The 12,109-nt window shown below is 66.9% G+C and overlaps 1 protein-coding gene across 2 annotated transcripts; it reads right to left on the bottom strand.

The window, feature by feature from the left end:
• Nucleotides 1-248: 248 nt before the first annotated feature.
• MAP7D1 (MAP7 domain containing 1) lies at nucleotides 249-11,816 on the bottom strand. Of its 2 annotated transcripts, none has more exons than XM_042885234.1 (18): nucleotides 11,747-11,816; nucleotides 6,634-7,275; nucleotides 6,449-6,520; nucleotides 5,753-5,916; nucleotides 5,490-5,604; nucleotides 4,346-4,456; nucleotides 3,121-3,243; nucleotides 2,889-3,031; nucleotides 2,663-2,796; nucleotides 2,333-2,583; nucleotides 2,107-2,266; nucleotides 1,871-2,030; nucleotides 1,659-1,763; nucleotides 1,500-1,553; nucleotides 1,356-1,413; nucleotides 1,134-1,251; nucleotides 863-1,062; nucleotides 249-787 (listed from the first exon to the last, which is right to left on the bottom strand). In XM_042885234.1, exons 1-18 carry the CDS (start codon nucleotides 11,793-11,795, stop codon nucleotides 777-779), a joined length of 2,670 nt encoding a protein of 889 aa, XP_042741168.1. In that variant the 5' UTR covers nucleotides 11,796-11,816; the 3' UTR covers nucleotides 249-776. The 2 variants fall into 2 exon arrangements, with proteins under 2 accessions (XP_042741168.1, XP_042741169.1); XM_042885235.1 differs by having other exon boundaries at nucleotides 2,107-2,248.
• Between the last annotated feature and the right edge of the window lie 293 nt (nucleotides 11,817-12,109).

The raw sequence follows: 12,109 nt of genomic DNA, 5'->3' as shown, positions 1-12,109 counted from the left end.
CCCCTACGGTGCTCCACCGCTAGCGGGGCGGAATAAACTACATATCCCAGCGAACCCTGCGCGGGAACGTGACGTCACTTCCGCTTCCCCCCTTGCCCGCCCCTCACGCCACCAAGAGGGCGCAGCTTCCGGCGGGAAGGCAGGCCGGGAAATGGCGGCGGTGCCGAAGCTGTGGGTTCGCGCCCTGCCCTGAGGGGCCGCCCCTCCCCGCCGCCCACCCCACCCCCGGGCCGCAAGGAGGCGAGGCGTTGCGTGGTTGTCCACTTTTATTGTTCGTAGAGGTTGTCCGGATGCATAACACTGTCACAACGGCACGGAGAGCAGCGTGGGCCCGGCCCAGCCCCGGGTGCACGCAGACATGCGTGGGGACAAAGGGGACGGGCGGCCCCGAGCCCCCCCGCTGTCGGCCGAGCGCTATTTACAGTATTCACATACATTGTACCCAGCGAATTAAATAACCACAGTATGACAGCACACGTCTGGGGTGGCTCGGGCGGGCGGTGGGCAGGGGCGGCAGGCTGATAAGGTGCATGGTTGTTTGGTTTTGTTTTTGTTTTTTTTTTTTAAAAAAAAGAACAAAATGAAATAAAAACAACTGAGAAACCAGGAGGCCCCGGTGTGGGCTCAGGGCTGGCGGCTGCCATGTTGGAGCCTCGTGCTGCCTGGGCTCCTCGTGGCATGGCCAGGTGGGCGGAGGAGAGCAGCGAGGTGTTTCCTTCTGACAACAGCTATGGGTCTGCGCGGTGCTCCGTGGGGACATCAGCCAGGGCCGGGCCTCACAGCACCTCTGTGGGCACAGGAGCTACCATCAGAGCTGAGGTGTCATCGCCCCCTGCTCCAAATCGGCTCCCCTGCCCCTCACCTGTGACCTGGGGGGGTTTGACCACTGCCTGCTTGAGGAAGGGCTCCTTGTCGCCGAACGGGATGATGCTGCTGGGGCTGCCACCGTGGTGGGAAAGCTCCAGCAGCTCTGAGGAGCCCTCGGTGCCTGAGAAGCCGTTTTCATGCTTGCTGGGCTGCACGCCATTCACAACTGGGGCTGCCACATCCTTGGCTGGAGAACTGTGGGGCAATGGGTTGGGTTGAGTTGGGGTCCTGCCAGCCTGCAGCCCCCTTTCCACCCCTGTGCTCACCTGGGCTGCAGCCCCTCGCCTGCCGGGCCCTTCAGTGTCCCCAGCGTCCCTGCACTCGGTGTTTCCGTCTCCGGCAGCTCCTCTGCCTTTGGCATCGGCCCTGCTCTCTTCTCGCCACCTGGAGACACGAGCAGAGCCCCACTCAGCCCCAAGGCTCAGGGAGCAGGAAGGGGGCAGGGGCTCCGGGGACTTCCAGTACTGAAGCAGGAGGGAGCTGTGTACCTGTGCTGTGCTCCTGCTCAACTGCTTTCCCGTTCACTATCTTCTTGTCTTCCTTCTTCTGCAGGGAAAGGAGAGCAGTGAGGGCTCCACGGTGCCTGCTGTCCCCAGGCAGCTCAGGGCAGGGAGTGCAGGACAGGCACCCACCTTGGCATCTGCTGCATCCGATTTGCGCGTCCGCTTCATGATCTCCTCCAGGCGCTGCGGGGCAGACAGGGGCTGATGCAGCCCTCCCCAGCAGGACCTGCGCCATGCTCTGGGCACCCCCCAGCATGAAACGCACCCAGCAGTGCCCCCAGCCCTTACCTTCTTTCTCTCCAGCCGCTCCTGCTCCTCACGCTGGAAATGCTTCTCCCGTTCCAGGCGCTGCCGCTCAGCCTCTTCGCGTGCCTTCGCCTCAGCCTCTTCTCTCTGCAAGGACAGCAGGGACAGGTGAAGACGGAACGGTGGGGACAGGCTTCACCTCATCCCACATCCCATCCTTGCCCCCATCCCTCCTTCTCCCCCCTGCCTCACACCTGTCTCTGCAGCCGCTCCGTCTCCTCCCGTTCTGCCCGTGCCTTCTCCTGGGCCTCGCGCTCCTCCTGCAGCTGCCGCTCCTCCTCCCGCTGCCGTGCCAGGGCCTCCCTGCGGCTCTGCTCCTCCGCTGCCTGCCGTGCCCTCTCCTCTTGCATCTGCCTGTGGGGACGGAAGGGGCCCTCAGTGAGGTGGGGGGGCACCGGGGCCCGGGTGAGGTCCATGGTTGCGCACTCACCTCTCCTGCTCCTCCTGCTCCCGGCGCTCCCGTTCCTCGCGCTCCCGCTGCTCGCGGGCCTGGCGTCGCTTCTCTGCCAGCAGTCGGGCGGCCTCCTCCCGGTCCGTAGTGCCGGCCGAGGGTCTGCTGGGGGGGCTGTGGGCTGCGGGAGCCGAGGGGGCTGTGGGATGTGAGCAGCATCAGTGCCGCTCCCACTCCTCCTGACTCCTAACCACCATGTACCTACCTGCTGCCGGCTCCGTGGGAACCCTGGGAGGCTCGGGGGTGGCTGGGCCCTTCTCCTCTTCCTTCCTCTCGCGCCCCTTGGCCTGGCCATCCTGCTCGCCCCGCTCATCCCGCGCCCTGGCCCGCACCTTGGGGGAGGAGTGGGCACTGCGGGGCAGGGGCGGCTTGTGGGGTGAGGCCAGAGCTGGGCTGGGGGATGCTGGGCGGGTTTTGGGGGTGGCTGGGGATGAGGGACGGTTCTTGGGGCCGGGGCTGCAAGCAGAGCAAGAAGAGATATTAGCAGGGTCCCCATAGCCCTGGGGCTGGGCAGCGTGCAGTGCCAGGTCCCAACCTGCTGTCAGATGTGGGCAGGAGCCGGGGCTGTGCGCCAGGCAGTGACTGCCGCTTCTTGAGGCTGCGCTCGCGGGACAGCGCACTGCGTTCCTTGGCATTCTCCCGCTCCTTCTCCTTCTTCTCCTTCTTCTTCTGTGCCAACCATAGAGAGAGAGCATCAGTACCACACCGCTGGGCTTGGCCGGGAGTCGGGCACGGCGTGTCCAGCAGAAGGTGGCACTCACCGGTGAGGACTCGGCACGGCGACGCGGTGTCACATCGGGGCTGCCAGCAGTGCCCCTCCGCCGCTCCCAGCAGCGGTGCGGCAGGCGGTGGTTGTGGCAGGGGCTGAGGGGGCTGGCAGAGGCCGAGCGGGGGCACACGGGCACTGTGGGGATGGGGCCGGTGGCTGTGGGCTCCCACCATGGAGCGCTCCCAACCCCCTGCCCCACGCAGTTCCGTGCCCCCCATGCTCACCCTGCTCCTTGCCATTCCCGGCCAGTGTCACGGCGCTGCGGCTGCGTGCCAGGAAGGACAGCGTGGGTGTCATCAGCCGGTCCACTATGCTGCTCTCCCAGGGGCTCAGCTGCAGGCTGCGGTCTGCAGAAGGAGAAGAGCCCTTAGCACTCTTCTGAGCCCTGCAGCACTGGCACCATCCCTCTGCTCAAGCCCCAGGGCTTCCAGATCCCCACTTCTGGCACTGAGAGCCAAGGCACCACACGTGGCACACAGACAGCACTGAGGCAGGACGACAACATGTGCCCACAGCAGTGTTCCATGCACCCTGTGCCAGTGACACTGAGCCCCCGGCGCATTGCAGGGCAGCCACTGTGTGCCCCTGCACCAAGGGAGAGGGGCTGAGGCCACCACGCAGTCACAGGAGCTGGGCTGGGCTCGTGGCTCCCAGGGGATGGTGGCCCCCAGGCATGCTGCTAGCCCAGCTGGGCACGGGGTCACTGCCATCTGCATTGCACTGCTGGCACCAAACACCCCACGACCACGTGGACAGCACCACAAAGACAGCAACCCTGTGCCCCTCGCCATCAAAATAACGCAGTACCCCGCTCTGCTGCTGGGAGGGGACAAAACAGAGACTGGAGCAACACTGGGCGCTGTGTCCAGCACCAGCCCAGGCGCTGGCTGCTCAGCACAGCCCCGTGTGCCCCCCCTGGCTGAGCCCCAGCATGAGGCCGTCAGAGCTGCCCGCATCAGCTGCTCCATCTATTTATACCATCCGGCGCACGCCCATCACCAGGCAACTCAGCAGCACAACAGCACGCAGCCCCACGGCTCCGGCAGCTCGCCCGGACCTGAGCGACCTCATGGCACCCAGCACTGCACCCACAACCCCTGAGGGGCACCCAGTGCTGCACCCAACAGCAGCCTCAAGGCACTCCGAGGTGTCACAGTGAGCACCAGCCCTGCAGAGGTGGTGCGAGATGCATCTTGCAGCCCTGGCCAGAAGCCATAGGGCTCCCAGTGCCATCCTGGCTCCCTCCACCTCCCAGCTGCTCTCTGTGGCCGGGCAAGGAGCTGGCACCAGCCTCCTCCAAAGCTCCAGCCTCCTCCAAAGCAAACAGCACACAGCTCCTCCTCTCCGTGGGCACTGTGCAAAGGCACAGCAGGGGCTGGGGGGTCCCTACGTGGGGTGGGGGCTGAGCTGTGCCCCCCTGCACTGCAGGGCCATGCAAAGGGCTCTTACTTCTACTGGGAGAATTCCAGAGGGTGGCAGAGGATTTGGAGAGCCGCTTGTTGATTATAGAGTCGACGTGTTTGGGGAGGTTTACGGCAGACACTGAGCAGCGGCTCGCACCTGGAGGAGGGAAAAGACACAGGGCATTACAGACCGGGGCGGGGGCTGCTCCTTGCATGCAGCATGCACTGATGTGGGGCAGTGGGGCTGCAGGGCAGTGGGAGGACATGGTACACACTGGTGGTCGGGATGGGCTGTGTGGCACAGTGCCTGTGTCATATGGGGGCATGCAAGGATCTCAGCTCTGGGGAGCACGGCACTGCCTCCATGGTGTCCCCAAAATGCAGTCCTAGAGCCAGGGGACTTCAGTGGCTCAGGGGCAGACGGACACAGGATGGTGCTCACACCAGGACCCTACAGCAACATGGGGTGGGGGGCAGCAGGAAAGCAGAGCCCTCAGCCCTTGGCGGGCAGCCAGAGCCCACCGATGGAGGAGGCAGCAGCCAGGTTTGGGGACACCTCCACGGAAGTGGCAGGGAGCCCCATACAGCAGAAGTGCATCTGTCCCCGAACGCTCCACGACTCACAGAGGGGCACAAAGCGCCTGCGTGCATCCTGACCGTGCACCGCCAACACCCAGCGCCACACACGCAGCCACCCCACAGCACGAAGCACTCAGGGCGTGGGGACACAACGCTGCCCATCCACCACAGCACAGCCCCGTCCCCTCGGCAGCCAGGGTGCACCCCCAGCACAGTCCCCACGGAGAGGAGCCCCACACTGAGCATCCCGCACGGCCCAGCCACGCGCACCGGGAGCACGCAGCCCTGCTCACCCCCACGTTGGCACCAAGAGCCACCCCACGTGCAGCCGGGTGACGTGGGGACGCACCACAACACGCAGCCTAACGCCACCAACAACACGGCGATGCCTTCGCGCGGCTCCAAGCCCAAACGTCACTCGCCCCACGCAACGCAGTGACCGCAGATGGGCACAAGCAGCACAGCCCAGGGGACGCAGTGCCACGGGAACAGGGAGGAGCCGTGGGGTCCCGTTGGGCCACAGCACGAGGGGCAGCAGAGCGACGTGGCGGCAGGGCAGCACTGCAGGCGCTGCGTTTGCCATCCCTTCAGCCCCGTCCTCGTGCACTCACCATCCTTGTGCGCGGCAGAACCTTGGTGCAGGGCCCCTGCCCACGACCACCGCTGCTGCCGGATCTCTGCCCACGTCTTCTTGGCCGAGCGCTGGATGGCCGCCTCGTAGCGCTCCTGTCCGGGAGAGGGACGGGCTCAGAGATGGGGACCTTCAGAGGGCGATGGGGCCGCGACGCCCACCCTAGGGCAACACAGATGTGCCCGAGGACCCCCAGGTGTGCTGCTGGAGACCCCATGGGGAGCGTTCCCATCCCCTCCCCACCTTGTTCTTCTCCAGCTTTTGCCGCTGCCGCTCCTCCAGCACCGCACGGCGCTTCTCTGCCCGCAGCCGCTGCTCCTCCAGCCGCCGCCGGCGCTCCTCCAGCTGCCGCTCCCGCAGCACTTTGGCCTTCTCCTCCTTCTCCAACCACAGCGCCCGCTTGGCCGCTGCCGGGGGGAGCCCACGTGGAGGGGTCACAGCCCGGCCGGGGGGATGCAGCGCCCCAAGTACACGGAGAGCCCCACGGCCGTGGTGGGGATGCGTGGCAGTGGCATGGGGCTGAGGGTTGAGGGTTCCCCGGGCGCATGGGGCCGGCAGCATTGCAACCAGCGTGGTGGCAGGGAGGAGTTAGGGAGAGGACAAAAGGGAGCCGGGAGCCCGCGGAGCCGCTCAGGGAAACAATGGGGGAATGAGGGTGGAAAGAGCGCGGGGACGAGGGGGCCCCATGGGCAGCGCGGGGGCTGTGCAGCCCCACACATCCACAGCCCCACACATCACTGCCTGCTGGAACCCACCCAGATGTGGGATGCCGTGGGCCTGGGGAACCCCCACGTTGTGCAGCGTGCCCAGGGGGGATAAACCTGCAAGTGCAGCGCTTGCACTAATAGCAGCTAATGGGATTGCCATGACCCAGCCAAGCTCCTTAGCTCTCCCGCCCGCCCCTTCACATCCACTTTCCCTCCCAGCCCCACTCCTCACCCAGGTACTTGGCCCGCTCCTCTCGCCGCTCCTTCGCCTGCCTGTGCCGTGCCTGGGCCTTCTGAGCATCTGCTGCAGGGAGACACAGTCAGAGCAAAACAAACTGCACCCCAGAACAGGGGGACACGAGGGGCCCCACGTGAGCAGTGAGGCAGACCCCCTTCTCCCTTCTCCAGAACACCCACCTTGCTTGGGCCTGGGGCTGGCAGCTGAAGATGGCGATGCGGCAGCTGGAGTGGCACGGTCACCCTTGGGGGGGGCATCCTTGGAAGGTGTGTCCTTGGGGGATGCATCCTTAGAGGGGACATCCTGGGAGGGCATATCCTTGCGGGGAATGTCCTTGGAGGGTGTGTCCTTGGGGGGCACGTCCTTGGGGGGCTGGGCTGTGCTTCCCAGGGGACTCTTGGCATCGGAGGGTGCCCCTTTGCCAGCAGTGGGGGCCACGGTGGTGCTCCCATGGGGCAGCATCTCCGCTGGGCACGGGGCAGTGGGGACAGGCGGCGGCTGGCCAGCGGTGCTGCGTGATGCCTCTTCTTTGGGTTGCTCTGTAGTGCGAGGATGGGGGTGTGCAGGGGGGGTCTTGTCACCCCAGGGTGGGACGCTCTCTGCTGAGGGAGCCACAGCTGCAGGGATGGGGGACATGGGCTGTCCTGGGGGGGTCACGGCTGCGGGAACAGGGCAGAGCTGTCCTGGTGGGGGGGTGGCCATTGGGGAGGGGGTCGCAGCGGGGAGGACGGGTCGGTCACACTGTGGGGGGCTGTCTCCATGCACGGTGTCCCCAAGGGGGGGGGGCAGCACGCTGTCTCCCATCGGGGACGGTGTCTTCCCTGCAACACAGAGCACAGTGGATCACCAGTGGGGCCTTCGCTGCCGCCACCACCCGGGGGGGGGGGGGGGGGTCACCATGCAGCCCCACGCCAGGTGCTGTGTGCACAACGCACAGAGCACACGGACACGGCTCTGCCAGGCACCGCCGCCACAAAACTCCCTTCTTCCCCAACAGCTGCTGCCCCACTCCAGGGGAAAACCCCACACCAGGCACTGGGGGGGAGGGGAGGGGGGCAGGCACTTCCTGGAGGATGCAGGGCGCTTCTGCTGTATTGGATGGGCTCAAGATGGGTGCAGGATGGGCGCGGGCTGCCGGCCTGACGTCACACCACGGTGCGTGTCCCCGCACACAGCCATGAACTCATGGCCCAGGAATGCACACGAGGCCGCCGCCGCCGCTGAGAGAAAACAACTCCTCCCCGAGCGTGTGGGGCTGAGAGTCTGCTCAGAGCCTGCTCCGTTGTGCGTGGACCCAAATGGACCACTGGCACTGAGCGGTGACCCGTGTGGGGGTGACCCGTGCAGGGTGCAGTGCAGCCAGAGCACCCTGCGGAGAGCAGCATGCTGCTCAGACTGTCTGCCCCATGCAAGTGCTCCATTTAGGATCACAGCCCTGATTCCTGTGCAGCAGGAAGGGTCGGTGCTTCTGCCCAGCCCAGCCCCATGGGCACCACCAACACTGGCACTGCTATGCGTGTGGCCCCAGCTCTGACTGCAGTGAGGACACCGGGGACCCATGGCCCCAAGTGTGTGATCCTCCCCACGGGGCGACGTCCCGCACCGCTCAGCCGTGTTTGTGGAACTCTCTGCAATCTTCAGAGAGGGGCAAAGTATGGGCTGTGCAAACACGGCCGGCGCCGCTCCTTCACACCGTAGCTGGACGAGCACGGGGACAGCGCTGAGCTGCACCGCATGGGGGACTGCACCCAACCACGACCCCCCCCGTGGGCGCATCGCTCCTCGGATGGGCTCAGCACAGGATCAGCCCTCCTACTGCTTTCCGGCTATTTGTGCTGCAGGAAGGAGGTTGTCCCCTGCTCCCACACACCCACAGCCTCAGCACAGCCACAGAAAAGACAAGGGCTCCCACCCCTCCCCGCTCCCACCCACAGGCACTGCAGCAATGCAGCCCACGGGGCCACCAGCTGAGCCGGGACACCGCTCAGGCTGACACCACGCAGCAGATGGACATCCCACCCCATCCTTGCAGCGTGAGGAGCAGCACCGAGTCCCTACAGCCACCCATCGCCACAGGGCACGGAGCTGCCACGCAGCCCATGGGCAGGATCCGTCCCGCCCCAATGGCCACGGGGACAGCAGCACCCAGCGCCGTGGGGCACGGCCACAAACCCCAAAAGCCACAGCCCAGGAGCGGCCCTGCGCCATCTGTCCCTGTCGCTGCCGCAGCACAGCAGCTGCCCTGAAACCCAACGCTGGGGCATTCCAGAGGGGATCAGCTCCCAGCCCCAAACACTGCATCCCACAGCCCCCAGCCCTGCTGTCCCGCAGAGGAGACATCGCTGTGCGCAGAGCAGTGTGACCTCAGTGGGATGCTGGGATGGCCGTGGGGTGAGGTGCTGTGCCTCCAGCCGGCCCTGCTGGAAGAGTGCTGTGGTGCCGGAGCCCACCTGGCTCCTCTCGTGGGTCCCTGTGCCACCAGCACACCCATGTGCCACCGAGTGCCACCGGCACCTCCTGCCCGGCACGCGGCCAGCGCTGCTCAGCCAGGCGGAGGCAATTCCCGGTGCGATGAAGCGAGAGCACATCACAACCCCGGGGGGTTGGAGAAGGCGAGCAGCCTGAGCCCAGCACTGCAGCGAGGCCCTGGGGGGCTTCCCAGCGGGGCGGCAGGGGGGGCTGCACAGCACCTTCACCTCGGCTCCCCCCAATTTATCCTCACATACCCGCTGAGCGGCCAGCCGCACCGCAGCATCCCCAGGTTGTCCATTTTGGCACAAAGGTTCTGGCTGCTGGAACACCGGATGGGGCTGAGCCCAATCTGAGACAGGGAGGTGGGTGCAGTGCAGCTCATCCATGGTGTCCCAGCACTGGGACCACAGATCCAGGCTGCTTGGCCACCACCACCCCAGGGCACACGTCCCTGGCTGGGGTGGGGGATAGCTTGTGTGGTGCCCAGGGATGAGATCTCGGTGCAAACCTCAGCCCCAAAGCCACCGATGGCTCTACAGGGCCTGGTGAGGATACACACATGTCCTTGGGGGACTCATGCCCCCTCTCCAGTTGTGTCCCCATCTTGATAGCAGCACCACCAGCCTCGCAAACAGATGGTGAAGGCTGAGCCTCCAGAGCTGCTCTGTGTCCCCATCAGCTCCCAGTGCCACCTGCAGGGAGCAGGTATGGGTATTCGACAGGGACAGGGGCTGCCGAGGCCACCAGAGCCCTGTGGCATTCACAAGGGTGCACAGAGACCCTTTCCCCTCCATTCCACAGCACCGTGCTGTGCCCACTCCCACTTGGCTCCTGGGAATGTGCAGCATCACACATCCCTGAGTGGTGGGGACAGTGAGCATCCCCTGCACGTCCCTATCCAGGGGTCTCTGCTCCTGCCTAGGGCCAGCCCTGCTCTGGGACACGGAGACTCAGGGAGCAGGGGCGCTGTGACCAACAGGGATGTGGGGAACTGGAGAGCAACAAGGGGAACTTGGGAGATGGGATCTTGTGGCCACAGCTGGGGGGTTTCCAGGGTTTAAAATATACCCAGAGGAAAGCAGAACGTGCTCAGGCTGCTCCTGGGCTCCATCACCCCAGACACAGGGCACAGGGCCGGGGTGTGGGCAGCACCTGACTGCCATCCGTCTGCGCAGCGCAGAGCAGCGACAGGAGGTGCCCACGTCCTTGGGGTGACCCACAGCAGCCAGCACCGCACCGGGAAGCAGCACTGCAGGCAGGGCAAGGGGCTGAGCTCTGCTGGGGGCAGGGTTTGTGGAGAGCACCTCCAAAATGCAGCTCCTCTATTAGGTGGGCACCTACCGGCTGCTCTGTGGGATCCCACGAGGCCGCCCTCGCCGCACTGTTCGGTCCCCAGCCCTGCTCACAGCCAGCTGAGAGCCATACCAACTATTTTGGACGTGGCACCACGCGACCGTGACTGTCACATCGCTGCTCCACACGTCACATCACGTTGGTTCCATCAGGCTCTCCCTGCTCCCAACGCCGGTGCTGGCAGGCGATCAGCTGCCCCGCACCCCCTGCTGCCCCGTGCCAGGAGAGCCCGACGGGACCCAAATAAGCACCGTCTGTGCCTGCCCTGCGCCCTGCTCTGCGGCGTGCTGGTTCTGCATCCCGCTGGTGGCCAGGAAAGGGGAACCCACTGTGTCTGGGACTGCTGTAGGGTGAGGCACGGAACGCACGCTCGGGTCACCCGACCGAGGGGTGAGGATGTGCTTCAGCCAGCAGCTCTCCGCTCTGCAGGAGGATCCGTGCGCCGAGCGGAGCTTCCTCTGCACGCAGCCGAGGGCGGCCTCATCCCCGGGAAGCTCCGACGCCAACGGGCCGCGCTTTGGGGCGGCAGCCGAAGCGAAGCTGGGAACCGAAAGGCGCAGCGATGCTCGGCGGTGCTGCGGATGGAGGAGCAGCGGGTGGGACGCAGACAAAATGTCTGCAGCGCTGTAGGGCGAGAGCGGCTCGGAGCGGGCATGCGGCTCTGCGCGCCCCGATAACAGCCGCACGGCACCGGGCCGGCACGCGGCCCTCCCCCGCCCCGATGAATCACAGCGCGGCGCTGCGCGGGGCCGGGGGGGGTTGGGGGGGAGGGGAGAGGAGGGGAGAGCGGAGAGCGGAGAGCGGAGAGCTTCTCCTCTTCCTCCGTCGGTGGAAGCGGTGCCACAAAGCGCCGCTCGGGGCCGGGAGAGCCGGAGAACGGCCCGGAGCAAAGCGGGACCGCCGCCCTCTGCCCGATCGCACCGGAGTTCAGCCCGGGGCACCGGGAGGGCACCGACGGGCGCCGCTCAGCCCCGCCCGGGCCGCCCCCGCCCCGCACCGCCTCGCAGCGCTCCGTGCGGAGCGGAGAGCAGCGGATGGGGACGATGCCCCGCACCCCGCCGGGGAGGGCTCCCCAAGGGCACGGGCTCCATCGCGCCGCGGGGCCGGGGGCTGCGCTCCCCCCCTTCCCCTCCCCCTTCTTCCTCTCCTCCGCCAAAATGGAGGGGCGGCCCCGCGCCGCCGAGCTTTGTCCGCTCCCGGCCCCGCGTTGCGGGCGGCCCCTCCGCTCCCCGCACCCCCCTCGGCCCCAACCACCGCCCGGCCCCGCACCGCACCTTCTCGGCTTTGCGGACACCGCCCCTACGGCTCCGGAGCACCGAGGCCGCATCCCGCGTCCCCACCCGCACCGCGCTGCGGCCCTGGGCCATCACCACCACCCCCCCCCCCCCCCTTCCGCAGAGCCGCATCCCGCACCCCCGCCCTCCCCGGGCCCGCATCCCGCACCCGGCCCGCTCCCCGCAGCCGTACCGGGCGCAGCTCGGCGTTGGGGCTCCCGCCCGGCGCGGTCGCTCTCCATGGCGCGGGGCGGTGCAGGGGGCCGGGCCGTTCCGAGCTGTGCCGCGCCGCGCCGCCCCGGCTCCCCCCGGCCCGCGGGGGAGGAATCTCGGAGCTCCCCGCCCCGGCCCCGCGCCTGCCGGCACCGATGGGGTGGGATGGGATGGAGCCGAGATGCTCCGCCCGACATCACCGCTCCGGGCACCGCTGCCGGTGTTGAGGCCGATCCTCAGCCCCGCGTTCTCCCACCTCCATCCTTTCTCGTTTTCTCCCAAATGCCGGTTCTCACAACCACGCTCACCTCTCTCAGCATCACCTGGAGCCGGTCCCCAGCGC

The sequence above is a fragment of the Lagopus leucura genome, unplaced genomic scaffold, assembly GCF_019238085.1.
Source record: "Lagopus leucura isolate 7727_CA_CO unplaced genomic scaffold, USGS_WTPT01 Super-Scaffold_100048, whole genome shotgun sequence".
Classification (NCBI taxonomy): Eukaryota; Metazoa; Chordata; class Aves; order Galliformes; family Phasianidae; genus Lagopus; species Lagopus leucura.
This window is presented reverse-complemented; position numbering and strand designations above follow the sequence as displayed.

Bases quoted from the DNA above. Each gene is read 5' to 3' on its own strand.
- MAP7D1 (XM_042885234.1), bottom strand. From the start codon at position 11,795: ATGGAGAGCGACCGCGCCGGGCGGGAGCCCCAACGCCGAGCTGCGCCC. The intron at 7,276-11,746 runs GTACGGCTGCGG...TCTGTGTTGCAG, and splicing joins CCAACGCCGAGCTGCGCCCG to GGAAGACACCGTCCCCGATG. The intron at 2,267-2,332 runs GTAGGTACATGG...CACATCCCACAG, and splicing joins TCCCACGGAGCCGGCAGCAG to CCCCCTCGGCTCCCGCAGCC.